The 15,991-nt window shown below is 38.7% G+C and overlaps 2 protein-coding genes across 5 annotated transcripts; both read left to right on the top strand.

The window, feature by feature from the left end:
• Positions 1-3,241: 3,241 nt before the first annotated feature.
• LOC121503713 (complement C1q-like protein 4) lies at positions 3,242-8,586 on the top strand. Its single transcript, XM_041778249.1, has 5 exons — positions 3,242-3,368; positions 3,452-3,517; positions 5,701-5,731; positions 5,841-6,085; positions 7,951-8,586. Exons 1-5 carry the CDS (start codon positions 3,354-3,356, stop codon positions 8,254-8,256), a joined length of 663 nt encoding a protein of 220 aa, XP_041634183.1. The 5' UTR covers positions 3,242-3,353; the 3' UTR covers positions 8,257-8,586.
• Positions 8,587-10,290: 1,704 nt separating this feature from the next.
• LOC121503903 (hemoglobin subunit beta-2) lies at positions 10,291-14,771 on the top strand. 4 transcript variants are annotated; one of them, XM_041778505.1, is made up of 4 exons: positions 10,291-10,612; positions 14,056-14,167; positions 14,256-14,478; positions 14,568-14,771. In XM_041778505.1, exons 2-4 carry the CDS (start codon positions 14,076-14,078, stop codon positions 14,694-14,696), a joined length of 444 nt encoding a protein of 147 aa, XP_041634439.1. In that variant the 5' UTR covers positions 10,291-10,612; positions 14,056-14,075; the 3' UTR covers positions 14,697-14,771. The 4 variants fall into 4 exon arrangements, with proteins under 4 accessions (XP_041634439.1, XP_041634440.1, XP_041634436.1 ...); XM_041778506.1 differs by having other exon boundaries at positions 13,957-14,167; XM_041778502.1 differs by having other exon boundaries at positions 13,946-14,167.
• The last annotated feature ends 1,220 nt before the right edge of the window (positions 14,772-15,991 follow it).

Raw genomic sequence — 15,991 nt, 5'->3', positions numbered from 1 at the left:
TATAATTTAAAAAATCCCGAAAAATCAAAGTGAATTCTTCAGACATTTTAAGAAAACTACTCAAACCTTTTGGAAAATATTGGACTATGATTCCAAAAATCATAGAAGCAGAATTTGTTACTGTGACAAAGGAAAGTCAGACTATAACAGGGTCTTCATATGTGCATGCAGGCTCTCAGGAGGATGTCTGGGGATTTTAAAGACTTTATTTTAGTGTCAGACAATGAATCCCAGAAACTGGGAAAGAGAAAACAGAAAAGATCTGAGGAATATAGTCTCAGAAACTAACCACTAGGCCACTAACACCCCTGATTTTTCTCTTTAAATGGAAATCAAATCCACAATAATTTCACATATTCTTACATTTAATCCAGAGACATAAATCCCAAAACACAGAGACCATATATATTTTGATATTTTGGAAAAAGAAGGAAAAACCATTTCAAGGAAATTATTGTATTCTTTGCTGTTTGTGCAAAAGTGTGATTCTTTTTGATACCATCTGTTTGTATAATTTTAAATATCTGTCATTTTAATGATTGATAGCATTAAAAAAGTTTAAAAGCTTTATTTATTCCATGAGACGAGTGTGTAGGAAGGAAATAAATACAATAGAAACCGCAGGTAAACTCCTCACAGCGTCTGAACTACAACCAATCCTTGGCTACATCACTTTCCCTCTTATTTCTTTATGATTTAGACAGTTAACAGATGTTCGCCTGCATTTTTGGAGATAAGTAACAACATGTGAAGCTTTTTAAGACTCCATCCTGTACAATCTGAGTCAAATCCTGCTTAGCGTGTAATATAATATATGCATGTCATCATATCAAGACTAAATATATCAACCCTATGGCCTGACTGTGCTACCTCTGCTGGAATAAACTTCACAAATAAACAGGTAGTCCAGATGCTGGTGGGTATTTTTGAAAACGGTGGCTTCTTCGTTGCTCTAAAAAAATGGTAGCCCGTGCATGGCCTGTTTTCGAAGCGAAGAAGCCAGTTTATGGCACTAACAGTTAGCATGGCTAAACAAAACAAATAGAAAGTTAAACCAAACAGTATCGGATCGACGCATAAACTCGTGTACTCGCCGATGTTAATACCTGCATTTTAAACGCTAACTGAAATCACAGTTCCAAACTATACTGATCATGATTGATTTAGAAAATCAAAAAAGGGTTAAACATCCAAGGGAGTGAAAACTTTACTGTATTAGAGACTCTGCAGCGTTTATGTGACATTTTATCTTCTTTTGTTGCTGTACCACATGAATTTAGTGTTTTCTACAGATGTCTGCTTATTTAGCTCACCTTAATTAGGTAACAAAGCTGCTTTCCCCATAATTATTTGTCAATTTCTCCAAAAACAACCAAAATGTACACATTCTCAGATGAAATAATCTGTTTTTATCCATTTAGGATCCAAACTGCAGCATTTCTATCAAAATACATTTGGATGTTTGAAAATTCCCTTAAATCTGCTTTAAGATTTCTCATAAAGGAGGTCTAGTGGGTCTACAGCAGGGCATTACTTTTGCTTTCACATCTCTCTCTCTGTCTCGTCTTCTCTGTGTTCCAAACAAAACACTGAGCTTCACGGTCAAACTCACAGTCATCAGAAGAGAAAGGGTCTTTTATTATGAGGACCATATGTTCAGGATTACAGCTGCGCTAAGAGTAAGAGAGAAACGATCTCATCCAGGTCACATGTCAGGATGGTTACAGCCAGACTGGACACAATTATTAGATTTGTGCGTGATACAGAGACGGAGGTCAAAGTCAGACACGTGAAAGACTGATGCTAGATCATCCTTGACAGGCGACTTCAGTTCACATATTTAGGGTTTTTTTTTTTGTATTTAACTTGTTTTTGAATTGAAAAAAGCCTAAGAAAGTAAAAGCAATTAACTGTGTTCATTTATTTCTATATGTTTCTTACAGGAGAATGTAGAGGCAGCAGAGTCTACCACCCTGCTGTCCATTTAACAACGTAAAAACAGAAGTACAAGTGCATCTCAAAAGTTAGAACATCATGTAAAAGTTAATTTTTCCTGTGATTTAATTCAAGTTCAACTTCCATACAATCTAGATTTATCTCATTCAATTAGTTTTAATCTTGATGATTACAGCTCAGTAATACAGAAATGTTGACCTTCTGGAAAATTCTTCTCATTTATCACTTAGTAGTTGGGGCTCCTTTTGCACAAATTCCTACATCTCTGCGCTTGTCATGGAGGCGATCAGTCTGTGATCCTGCTGGGGTGTTATGAAGCCCAGGTCGCTCTGATAGCAGCCTTCAGTTTACCTGGATTGTTGAGTCTAGTGTCTCTCATCTTCCAGGGGTGCTCTCAGGGGTTCAGGTCAGACCAGTTGGCCAGTCAAACACAGTAATACCAGGGTCAGTAAACTGGTTTCTTGGCTTCACTGTGGGCAGGTAAAAAGGAAATCAGCATCTCCATACAGCTTCTCAGCAGAAGCATGAAGGGCTCTAAAATCTCCTGGTAGACGGCTGACAGCGCAGACTCTGGACTTGATAAAGACCAGTGGACCAACAGCAGATGACATGACACCCCAAATCACTGGACTTCAAGACCTGAAGGACTGTGATCCTCCTCCAGACTCTGGGGCCTTGACCTTCTGTGGCCTACCCTGCTCATGGAGGGTGTCAGTGATTGTCTTCTGGAGTCTTATTTGTCAAGATTTAATCTAAATTAAACAAAAAAAGTCTTGAAATATTTCACTTTGTATGAGATGAATCTAGAATATATGGAAGTTTAACTTTCTGAATTTAATCACAAGGAAAAAAATGATTTTTTACATCATACTCTATGTTTTTTAATGCACTGTATATACATTTGGTGTCTTTTACCTTGTGTGAACTGTATTCTGATCATTAAGGTCTCTGCTGATTGTTTTTCTCCATCAGAGGTCAAATTCCAACTTCCTGTGACCTTACACCATGTCAGTGCCCGCTCTATAAGGTCATCACAACACACCAGCCGTGTCATGATAGAGTTAAAATGCACAAGAAGAAATCCCTTCTTTTAACCACATGAACTCAAAGATAAAGTTTCCTCTCTGTGAATCTTTTGCAGAGCCTCATCTGAGCTCTGAGAGGAGAAGATGGACTCCACTAACCTTCTAGTACTGTACAGTCTCTTCTGTCACCTTTAGTTCCACCCTGTCCTCTTTGTTGCCTTTATCTTATGTCCTTTTTTATTTGTTGGTTTGAGTTAGTCAAACAGATTTTGTAACAAAGCAGCAGCAGGTGGACTTTGCTTGCTTGGCACAGCAACGTTTCCACAGAAGCCTGGCAGAGGTTGTCACTGCTGTGTGGCTTTTAGCAGGAAGATGATCACCTTAAAGGTTGGCCTTTCTGCCTTTGTGTTTCATCTGCTTCTGAATGTTAAGGATGTTTTAGTAACACATTTACTGTCTTTTTGTCACAGGTGTTTTCTTTTTTTATTGTGGTCTTGTTTGAAACCAGCTCAACATCAGCTGTATCAGCGGAGCGTGTAAGTATCCAAACTTTCCACCCTTAAGCCCGATTTATATGTTTGTTTTGAGTCCATGCTTTGGCCTGAAGAGCATTTCCTCTGTTAATCTAACTGAATGTTGAAGCTATGCAGACCACAGCTGCTGTGATTGGCCACCATGCTTGCCTGACACGAAAACTACCTCAGTAATTTTGCTTGAAGCTCTTGCTTCAGTAGCTGCAGTTCAGAGAAGCAATGTGACAATACAACAGCCACTTGAAGAGAATCTTAAAGCTGCAGAGACTACAGATAATATACCATAGGATACAGCACGGTGCAATGCAATATGATTAGATATGGTACGATAGGGAACTGTCAGATATGATACAGAACTACACAATAGGAAAGAAAACAATATAACAAAACATATGATACCAGAAAAACAGGAAACATTAAAATATAATATAATTTGACACAGTGGAATGCAATATAAAGTATACAATAAAAAACATAATGATTCAATGCAATAAGATTCCATACGGTTCCATATGAAAGGATACAATATAATTGTACATCCAATCCAATCCAGATTTATTTATAAACCACATTTAAAAACAACAAAATGCTGACCACAGTGCTGTACAGTAAAAATTAAAAACAATTGATTTAAAGGCAGAAAGGGGGACAGTCTAACAGGAAGAGGAAGAGCGTTCCAGAGCTTTGGCGCAGCTACTGAGAAGGCTTGGTCACCCCTGAGCTTCAACCTTGACCTTGGGATGGTCAGAAGACACTGATCAGAGGATCTGAGAGTCCGGGATAAAATATGGGTTTTTAAAAGGCCATAAAGATAGGGAGGAGCCAGCCCGTTTAGATGCACATGATGTACATGATGCGAAACTATACAATATGCTATGTTATGTTACGACACCATGCAATATCATAACCAAACAAAACAATACAATTTGGTATAAAAGGACATGATGTGACATTACATGATATACGATACGACATGATACAATAAAAACAGGTGACACTGTACAAAGGGATATAATGCCATAAATGAGATATTATGGTGTGATCAATACCATACAATGCAATACGATGTGATCAATGCAATATGCTGGGATGTGTTAGGATAATTATGATGCGATCAAAGCATTCCAATGCAATCAATGCGATATGATGAATGCAATACAATATGATCAATACAGTACAATTTCATTAATACAACAATGCTATTAATGCGATATGATCCAATCAGCGTGATATGATCTGATCAATCTTATATAATCCTATATAGTGCAATCAATGCGTTACAATGTGTTACCATGCAAATGATGCATCACTGTGCGATATGATGCGATATGATGTGATCAATGCTTTACCATGCAATGCGATCAATGCAGTACGATGTGATCAACGTCATACGGTAAAATCACTGCAAAATGATGCTATTAATGTGATACGATGCAATCAATGGAATACGTTGAAATCGATGCAAAATGATGTGGTACAATGTGATGGGATGCATCCATCCATCCATTTTCGATACAGCCTATCCCGTTTGGGTTTGTGGGGAAGACTGGAGCCTATCCCAGCTGTCACTGGGCAAGAGGTGGGGTACACCCTGGACTGGTCACCAGTCAATCACAGGGCTGACATATACAAACACACCAAGGAATGTTCACATTCACACCTACAGCCAATTTAGAGTCACTAATTAACCCAACGAGCATGTCTTTTGGTGGTGGGAGGAAGCCGGAGTACCGAAGAGAACCCATGCATGCAAGGGGAGAGCATGCAAACTCTGCACAGAAAGGCCCTGACTGGGAACCTTCTTGCTGTGATGCAACAGCGCTTAACCACTGCTCCACCGTGCAGCTCTGATACGATGCGATCCATGCAACACTATGCTATCAGTGCAAGACAATGCAATAATGTGTGATCAGTGGGATATGTGGCGACCAATGTGATACAATGTGACCAGTGCAGTACGATGTGTTCAATGCAATATGATTCATTAGTGCAATGTAGTACAATTGATACGATGAATGCACTTTTATACGATCAGTACAATTCCATGTGATCTTTGCCCACCATATCTCTTGATTTTGCTGTAAATAGTGTTTTAGGATTGGGTTAAGTTAAAGATTGTCTCTTATGCTAACTTCATTGTTTATTCTTGCTAAATTTGACCAGCATGTTTCTGAATTTCTCCTCAGATCCCTCGTCAGACAGTTGTCACAAAGCAGGGTAGGAACAGTGTGTATGTCTTTATTTTGTGAGTGAGAGAGAGACCACATGTATAATTTGGTATAATGTATTTTGTGCCGCTGGATTGACATATGGATCTTTGTCCTAGGGGCTGCTGTTCTGTTCTACGCTTCCTACCAGGGCTCCCTGAGAGACATCGAGTACAACCCCATCATCTTTAACGACGTGGTGGTGAACCTGGGGTCTGCATACAGCAATGCCACAGGCATGTTCACTGCTCCAGTCGATGGCATCTACCAGTTTGTGTTTGCGGCCCAGCTCTGTCGTGGAGATCACAACAATGTTTGGGGGTTCATGTTGAAGGGGGTCCGGAAAATGGCCTGCCATGCTCAGGTAAACACAACGAACAAGAGAGATAAACTGAAAGAATCCATAAGAGTTGATTTAACTAAATCATCCAGGGAAAGACTGAACATGACATACTGGTTCGTTAAAAGTCAGTGTGAAGCGCTGCAGAGTTTGTTATACAATACCTTAAAATCTAGAAAATGCGTTACACTGGTATATAAGACGCAGTCTATTTTTTGTGGTTCTCCCAGGGGGTAGAAATGCTCTCTTTCTACCTCTTATTTTCACCCTGTGGATTTACTATGACATAAATGTATAAATATACAGAGTAAGGAATGTCAACCACCAGGTAGTCTGAGTGTATAGTACTGTAACTGGGAGCTGCTCCAAGCCTAACAGCCGTTTCACACTGAATGCTTGGTAGCCACAACAGCGTGCATCCTAACAAGTCAGGGCTTCCAGACTACCTGCATGAGTGCGATGTCTCATACTCAAAGAATCCATCGATTCAGAGGCCCGCCTATTTTTACCATGAACCACTGTATGTCAGCAAATACAACCCTAACTCCAAAAGAGATGGGGCGCTGTGCGAAGCATCCCCTTTTAAAAACAATCTGTAAACATCTGAGAAGTGAGGAGACCAGTTGCTGGAGTTTTTGGAGAGGAATTTTGTCCCATTCTTGTCTCATGTAGGGTTCTAGCTGCTCAACAGTCCTGGGTCGTCTTTGCTGGATTTTTCCTCTTCCGATGCTCCAACTGTTTTCTGTTGGTGAAAGGTCTGGACTGCAGGCCAGTTCAGGACCTTGACTCTACTCCTGTGAAGCCATGCTGTTGTGATGGGTGTGGTATGTGGTTTAGCGCTGTCTTGCTGAAATAGTCAAGACCTTCCCTGAAAGAGACATTGTCCGGATGGGAGCATATGCTGCTCTAAAAGCTCTCTCTACTTTTCAGCATTGATAGTTCCTTTCCAGATGTTACAGCTGCCCACACCATAGGCACTAATGCAACCCCATACCATCAGAGATGCAGGCTTTAGAACTGAGCCAGGAGAACAAGCTGGATGCTCCCTCTCCTCTTTAGTCCACTGGACATGGCATCTGTGGTTTCTTCTGACCACAGAACAATTTTCCACATTGCCTCCGTCCATTTTAAACAAGCTTTGGCCCAGAGAAGATGGCACGTTTCTGGAAGCACAGCCGACTTTGTCCACAGACAATGATTTCTGGAAGTGTCCCTGAACCTATTCAGGTATTTCCAGCCCAGAATCATGCCTGTTTTTAATGCAGTGGCCCCTGCGGGCCCCAAGATCACCAGCATCCAATATTGACCTTCAGCCTTGTCTCTTGCTCACAGGGATTTCTCCAGATTCACTGAATCATTTGATAATATTATGGACTGAAAATGGTTGGACTTTCAAAGTCTTTGTTTAGGTTGAGGAACATATTCTGAAATTTTTCCACAATTTTTAGACTCAGTTTTTCACAGACTGGGGAACCTCTGCCTATCTTTGTTTCTTAAAGACTCTGCCTCTCTAAAATGCTCCTTTTATACCCAGTCATGTTACTGACCTGTTGATAATTTAATGAATTGGTTGCAAAAAACTCCTCCAGCTGTTTTTCCATAGTACCACTCCTTCCCAGCAGTTTGTTGTCCCGTCCCTACTTTTTTGAGGTGTGTTGCTGCCATCAAACTCAAAATGAGCTCATATTTTTAACAAAATGGTAAAATGTCTCAGTTCCAACATCTGATGTGTTGTTTATGTTCTACTGTGAATAAAATATGGGTTTTATGATGTTTGACAATCATTGACTTCTGTTTTTATTACACATCGCCCCAACTTTTTTGGAATTGAGGCTGTATTAACAGAACACAGTGACTAAAAGTCGCCACCCTATGCTCTTGTCCCACAGGTTTCTGGTACTGACACGACCCTCAACACATGTTTCCTCATGCAGGAACTGAAGAAAGGTGACAAGGTGTCGGTGAAGCAGTTTCCTGGGAGCTGTGCTTGGGCCAGCACCACCTCCAGAACCATCACCTTCTCCGGCGTCCTATTGGCCAGTGAGGGCGTGTCCATGCTGGGGGTGAAATATGTCAACTCCTGTCCTCTGCCTGGTCAGAGCAGCAGATTGGTGTTGTCAGACTCAACCGTCCTGAGAGCAGCTTTACTGAGTGTCGTCATGTCTCTGCTCATGTGCTGGCTCCTTTGTGATTAATGGTAGAGTTATTATGTACAGAAGGTTTTATTCATACATATGATGTATTTTAAATGCAAAAATATATGCTGATATTTTTCAACAATTTATTCCTTTTTTCCCCTTATTTTTGCTTGATGGATCAGTCCATCCATCTCTTAATATCTGCAGAAATTGCACATGACTGGCTCAACTTAAACATTATGTTTACTTGAGAGGCTTTTGTATTTTTTATCCACTATCTCACAAAAGTGTTTTGAATTTTTAGGTTATTTACAATCACATTAAATATTCATGGCCCAGAAAAGATCATTTCTAAGAACTACATACAATAAATCAGATTTGTGTGTGTGTGTGTGTGTTCTTTATAGTTTGGACTACTTTTATTAAGAAGACATTGTTTCATGTGCATTAAAGCAGGAATTCGGTTAGAGAAGTGCTTTTTCTGTAAATAGTAAAATATGCAGTCTGCATCTGTGCAGTGGGTGTGGTGTAATTACCCTGACTGTCCAACAGATGGCGACTGCTGACTGATCATGTTCATGCATCTTTTGTTCAGATAAAAATTTAAACAGCTCTTGTATAGACCTTTTAGTAAGTAGGAATGCATGACTACTTATCGAGAATATTGACCTTGTAAACAGTTTAATTCCACTTTTTTATGCTGTCTTTTCGGCTCATGCAAGTATAAAGATCTAAAAACATCTTGTAAAAGATGCTGATGTCTGTTTTCTTTTCAGTTCTTACCTTTGACATTGCCTTCCTTTCCAAGTTAGCTGATAAAAGCATGAAAACTTATTTTTATCTGTTGTCTGGTTGGACTTTAGAAGCAGTAAGTCAGTGATACTAAATTAAATTGACTTCAGGACTGGGTTGGTTTTAGAGCAGTATTTAAGCTGTGAGACAGCCAATTGGTCAGTTGTGGGGAGTCTTCAGTCAGTAAGAAAGCAAGAAATGATATCAGGGAATACAGATGGCCTCGTGGTTGGATTGTGCCCCATGTATAATGGTGGCTCCTGTTAAAGGTTTACCTGTGGCTCCTCCTATCCCCCTAATCTCTCATCCCTGGTTCCGACTGTCCTCCCCTCTGGATAAAGACAAAAGGTCCCTAAAATATGTCTAGAAAAAACTGATGTCAGTCAGTGAGAGAGGTATGGCGTATTTTGATAATGGACCACAAGGACTTGTTGAGGCCAAGCATCAACATTAACACTAAAAGTTACATCCCCAAAATTCAATTTTGATTCATGGGAAATTTTAAACAAATTTCCCATATGTATATTTATATGTTTATAAATAGATTTTTATATATTCACAGTTTGTACAATTACCCAAACATATGCAGGATAATATGGCCTTGAAACAGTTTTCTCAAAATTATTTTTCCTTGGAAAATAATAAAACCATTTGTTTTCGATTTGGACTGGTGGTATGTTTAGTACGATGGAGGGCCACACGAAGAGAAAAAAAAAAGAATAAAAACTTTTTTTGATATTATGTGGATAAAGTCGTAATATGAGAAAAAAAATCGTAATTTACGAGAATAAAGTTAAAATATTATGAGAAAAAAATCGTAATATTACTAGAATAAAATATTACAAGAAAGACATTCTGCCGCGGCGCTGCAGATCTACGACGGAGTATTGTCCTGATTCTGATAATAATTTAATGCTGATGTGCCAAAAGATGAAGTATTTCCTTATTTGTGAACCGATACTAAAGAACAGCTTCACAACATGCTGAACATTGCTCTTTTTAATGGAGGCGGCGCCCCGGCAGACTTTCTTTCTTGTAATATTTTATTCTCGTAATATTACAATTTTTTTCCTCTCATAATGTCAAAAAAAAGAAAACCTTTTTTTGTCCTCTTCATGTGTCCCTAATACGCCGTCGTACGCCGTCGTACTAATACTCGTCGTACTTTAGAGTTAGGTAACGTATCATGTTGGATATTTTCTTCAAATTCAAGGAGAGAAAGCCAATTAAAGAAAGTTACAATTTGTACGTAATGACGTCATGTTGACGCACGCGTTCATGGCCGTTGAACTCGTTTGATTCAGCGCTGTGTTTGGCTGGTTTCCGCTGTGGTTTCTACTGAAATGTTTGGTGCTAGAGTACATGTTACCCCTGCAGTTTTAGTTTATTGCTTAGTTAATATTTGAAATCATGTTTTTTTGATCGTTCTGCTTAGCTGATGCTAAAATCTGTCATTTTTTTTATCCATAACAACGGAGGGAGACAGGAGGATGTTAGAATAACAGGCTGCTAACTTTAGCAATGAGGATGCTAATCGCTAACGCAATGGATGGTGGAGTATCTAACATGGACGATAACAAGGATTGTGATGAGGACTGTCTGAGAGAACTACTTTAATACTGTGAGTAAACACTGGGCTGTAAGTTCAGATACCTCAATCTATTGATTTGTAACTTTTGCTAGCGCTAGCCCAGCAGCTAGCTTAGATTGCTAGCTGTAGCCATTCATTTCAGTCATATTCAGTTGTATTTCCTGCTTTGTGGTTCTTCTACTTTTGTTGTTAATCACTAGCTCCTACTTACAGTATATTCTGAGCTTTCCAAGAAATCAAACCAAAGTCAACTTTCACAACAGACCCATCAGACAGACAGGAGACTAAAATACAAACATGGAGCTCCATTATTATTCTTGTACAATCACCATGACACTGATATCTATGAAGATGTTTCAGCATTATTTTCTTTATTTAGGTATGGATCAAGGATATCTTTATTACCCCTTAGGGACTATTTGCTTCACAGTCAGCAGTACAATACATTCAACACCTCAAACAGGAGGAATAAATAGAAGAAAGCTCAGACACAATAATAAGAACAGCAACATAAATAAATCACTGGTTAAAAAAGTGGGGCTGAAAGTATTTGCTCAGTTTTTGATCCCTTACGTTAAATCACTGGTTAGCAGTAATACGCCTCGTCATTTTTGAGAAAGGAAGCCATACTTTTGACTGCTGCAGCCTGTTTCTGTGACTGTCCGTCATGTTTACTTCCTCAACTTCTCTCCTGTTCACGCTGACTGCTTCCTGCTAGACCGTGTTTTTCAGGGCACGCAGAAGTAAGGCATCGTTAAGATTAAAGGTAAAAGATGTTGATGGATTAAACTGGTTGGAACTGGTTCTCAACTGGAACTGGTTCTCGATTCTTACCACTATCAAACTGAGACTAAAACTTAGGCCTGAATTATTTTGATAAAGGGGTTAGCGCTGTTGCCTCACAGCAAGAAGCTTCCTGCTTCATTTCCCGATCAGAGCCATTCTGTGTGGAGTTTGCATGTTCTCCACGTGCATGCGTGAGTTCTCTCTGGGTTCTCTCTGGGTTCTCTCTGGGTTCTCTCTGGCTTCCTCCCATCACCAAAAACATTCTCATTAGGTTAACTGGTGACTCTAAATTGCCCGTAGGTGTGAGTTTGAGTGTGTCTGTCTCACAGCCCTGGGATTGACTGGCGACCAGTCCAGGGTGTACCTCGCCTCTCGCCCAATGACAGCTGGGATAGGCTGCAGCCCCCCGCAACCCCCAACGGGATAAGGAGTACAGAAAATGGATGGATATTTAAAAAAAAAAAATACAGAGATATTTTTTTATATCCATATTGCAAGTGTGGTATAAATTGTTGCATTAAAGGGAATGATCATTGTGATGCTGCTCTCATTTTAATTTTGAAAGACATACAAAATTAGGATGGTAGGATTTTTAGAAAACTACTATAAAAAATTGTACTTAAATATTTGTATGATGTAGGGCTGAACGATTTTGGAAAATAATCTAATTGTAATTTTTTCCCCCAATATTGCGATTTGATATGTGATTATTCCTTAAGTTCTTCAGTTTATGTATTTTCCAACAAACACAAGCAATACATCATTCTATATTATAATCAACACAATAGCACTGACAATTTTGAAAAAATATCCAATGATGATTTTGACTCGTGTAGCAAATTGGATACAAATTATTGTACTGAAGAGAATAATCATTTTAAAGGTATTCTCATATTTAATCAGAAATAAATGACAAAAATGGACAAAGAAGGATTTTTTGGAGATTATTCTAAAACAAATGGTCTCGAAGTTAATGCATAACATCTCTGCTGTGAATAAAAAGTTTTAAACTGGTATTTTGACTCAAATTTCAGGTTAAAGAAATATTGCAACTTCCGCGATTTGAAAATTGCGGCAGACCATACTGCAATTTAATCTAATTTGTGATTAATTTCCCAGCCCTAGCATGATGTGCAGAGCATAATCTCTCAGCTGCAAAAGAAGTATTAACTCATTAAACCCTGAAAACACAATTTATAGCCAGAAAATTCTATTTTTTTTTAGAAATGAAATGTTTATTTCACTTTCTATTGAAATCCAAAAAATAAAAATTTCCATAAAATTTAACATATATATTTTTTGTATCTCATTTGATACATTAAGTGTTTTTGGTAACTCATAATTCACTTGAGGGCATTTTTATCACTTATCAGATTGTATTCAGAAGTTTTTTTTTTTTTTTTAGAATTTATAATCATATTGATTAGGTTGAAGTATCATAAAAGTATGTTTAAAATATGATAGAACAGGCTTTAAGGGGTTAAACTGTTTTTTTTTTTTTTTTTGAGACACGTTTCAGGGTGATGAAATTTTACTACTTCTGCAATTTGAAAATTGCAGTAGAAAATACGAAGATTTAATCAAAATTTCTACAGAAGAGCCTTTAAGTTTACAGTAGTGCCTCTATTGCACTTTGTAGTAGTAGACTTACTTAAAGAATAGGATTTTTTAAAGAATATCAATAGGGCTGAACTATTTTGGAAAATAATGTAATTGCAAATTTTTTCTCCAGTATTGCGTTTGATATTTGATTATTCCTTAACTCTATTTTTTTCCCAAACGAGGACGTAACAGTCCTCTAAAAAGATCTAATTCTGATGATTTTGACCTTTACTGCAAAATGGACATGAATTTTTGCCTTGAAGGGTTTTTATCATTCTCATATTTAATAAGAAAAAGGTACAAAAAAGAAGGTAGGATTTTTTTGTAGACTATTCTAAAATAAAGGCACTTAGCCATGCAGGTGGTCGAGTGGTTTACGGCGCTACCCATGTGTGCGGGCGGCCCGGGTTCATGTCCGGCCTGTGGCCCTTTACTGCATGTCTCTCCCCGCTCTCTTCCCTGTTTCCAAGTCTATCCACTGTCCTTCCTCTATACAATACAGGCATGAAAAGGCCCAAAATAAATCTTTTTTAAAAAAATTGCACTTGAATGATTGCATACGTCATGCATAGCATCTCTACTGCAAAAAAAAAGTATAACACTGCTATTTTGACACAAATTCAGGTTAAAGAAATATTGCACCTTTTGGGATTTGAAAATTGCAGCAGGCCATATTGCGATTTAATCTAATTTTTGATTAATTGCCTAGCCCTAAATGTTAACTTATTGTTATAGCAGTACTGTAAAAACTTCACTTCAAGACCCCCTGTCGTGGATCATGGTGCACATCTGTTGTCTCCCTTAATGCTCAGGACTCTAAAGTGTGTGTTTGGGTGTCTGAGGTGTTGTCTGTGATAATGCATTGTCGATTGTCTGCTCTCTGTGAGGCTGTGAGGGTTTTTTCTCGATGTCAGAGATAATCTAAACAGTGCAGAAGCGCCCGGGTCTTATCAGAGCCAAAAATCCAACATGCAGATGTTGTCCAGCCCGCTGCTCAGCCAATCACACGCCCTGGGAGGAGCGTCGGGCTGCTTTAAAAGCTGCAGCTGAAGCCGTAGAGAAACAGGATCTTCTGACTTGCACAGATAACTCTAAAGCCGGCATCATGGTTGAATGGACAGACTTCGAGCGTGCCACCATCCAGGACATCTTTGCCAGGATGGACTATGAAGTTGTCGGTCCCAAAGCTCTGTCCAGGTGAGAGATTCTTATTCCTCATTTGTGTTCAGAAATGTTTGTAAAAACCTTCCCTCGGTCTAACCCTGCAACTTTTCTTGTTCCTCAGGTGTTTGGTCGTCTACCCTTGGACTCAGAGGTACTTTGGAAACTTTGGAAACCTCTACAACGCCGCTGCTATCATTTCAAATCCGTTGGTTGCTAAACACGGAAAAGTCATCCTTCACGGTATGGACAGGGCCATGAAGAACATGGACAACATCAAGGCAACCTACGCCGAGCTTAGCGTGCTGCACTCCGAGAAGCTGCACGTGGATCCCGACAACTTCAGGGTAAAAATGTGGAGATATTGTGATGATGAAAACACCTCTGCTCTCATGATACTGATGTATTCTAATGTTTGATGTTTGTCGTCTTGCAGCTGCTGTCTGACTGCCTGACCATCGTGGTCGCCGCTCAGTGGGGCAAAGAATTCACTGGTGAGATCCAGGCTGCTTTCCAGAAGTTTCTGGCTGTGGTCGTTTCCTCTCTGGGCAAACAGTACCACTAGACAGCTGCAGCAGAAGACCAAATGATGCGGAGCTTCAATTTAAAATTGTTTTGTTGTCTCAAAACAAATAAAACAACACGCAAATTCAAAAACTTGTTTGTCTGTCAAATTTCTCAGAGCAGATGTTCAAATGTTAAACCTGCAAACACCCTGGGTTTACAAATGTGTGAACAGTGTAACTGCTGAAGTGCACAAACAGTGAACAAAATATACACTTTAAAAAATAAACAGTAGTAATTTAAGAGTTTAGGCTACTGTTGACCACCACGTGGAGCAGCAGCACCAGCATTTTAAGTCTCCTCTCTGAAGCAGCATGCTTAAATCCCAGAGCAACCTCAAAAAAACTTAGATGTAAACATGACTTTTTCCCACCAATATTGCCAATTTTAACACATTTTTTCAACTAATAATTCATTTTTGTCAGTTTTAAACCCTTTCCACCACTTTTTTTCTGCCTATTTTTGCCACTTCTAAACCAAATCTTGTCAGTCTCTGCCTGTTGTTGGTTCTGTTGACACATAAATGCCACTATTAACCCCTTTTACCACTTTTTGAGGCACATTTTATAATTTGGTATGCCAATTTTTGCCAGTTTCTGACTTTTTCTGCCTCATGTAACTCTTTTTGCCACTTTATATCAATTTTTATCCCGTTTCACCAAATTTCCACCTATTTTTGATGCTTTAATGCCATTTTAGGCACTTTCGAATCCCCTTTCACCACTAAATATGCCCATTTTTGCCACTTCAACCCATTTTTGAGATTTTTTGGTTAATTCTTGCTGCTTTTTTTCAAAATTTTGGCATTTCTATCCATTTCTGCTGCTTTTTAAATATAATTTCACCACCTTTCCCACCATATTTTGTCACTATTAACCAATTTTAGCAATTTTTACAGGGTAATATTTTTTTACAATTTTAAGAGGGCTACTTACTACCCAAATGAATAATTTTTTTTTTCTTTGATTAGAGTGGTTATTATTCAAGTAAATTCTAAAATACCACAGCTTTAAGTTACAATGTCCCATGATTTTGACCTCCAGTTTGGCTGGGCCCCAGAAAGACCTAGACATCATTAAGGTCTTGGGTTGGACAGTGCAGAAAAGCACTAAAATTGCCTTATTCAAATGAGATCTTACACAAAATCTTATATTTATCATTAAGGCATAAATATGTATTAATTGGCCAAATAAGCACTCTATTTTCCATTCCCAGATCTTTTTTGGAGCTGTGTAGAGCCGCTCATCTCTTCTAAAAGCTGCAGCTGATAACAGATCTTCAAAAGGCAACAATCTT

This window comes from Cheilinus undulatus, linkage group 21, assembly GCF_018320785.1.
Source record: "Cheilinus undulatus linkage group 21, ASM1832078v1, whole genome shotgun sequence".
Taxonomy (NCBI): Eukaryota; Metazoa; Chordata; class Actinopteri; order Labriformes; family Labridae; genus Cheilinus; species Cheilinus undulatus.
Note: the sequence above shows the minus strand (reverse complement) of the source record. Positions and strands in the feature narration are given on the sequence as shown.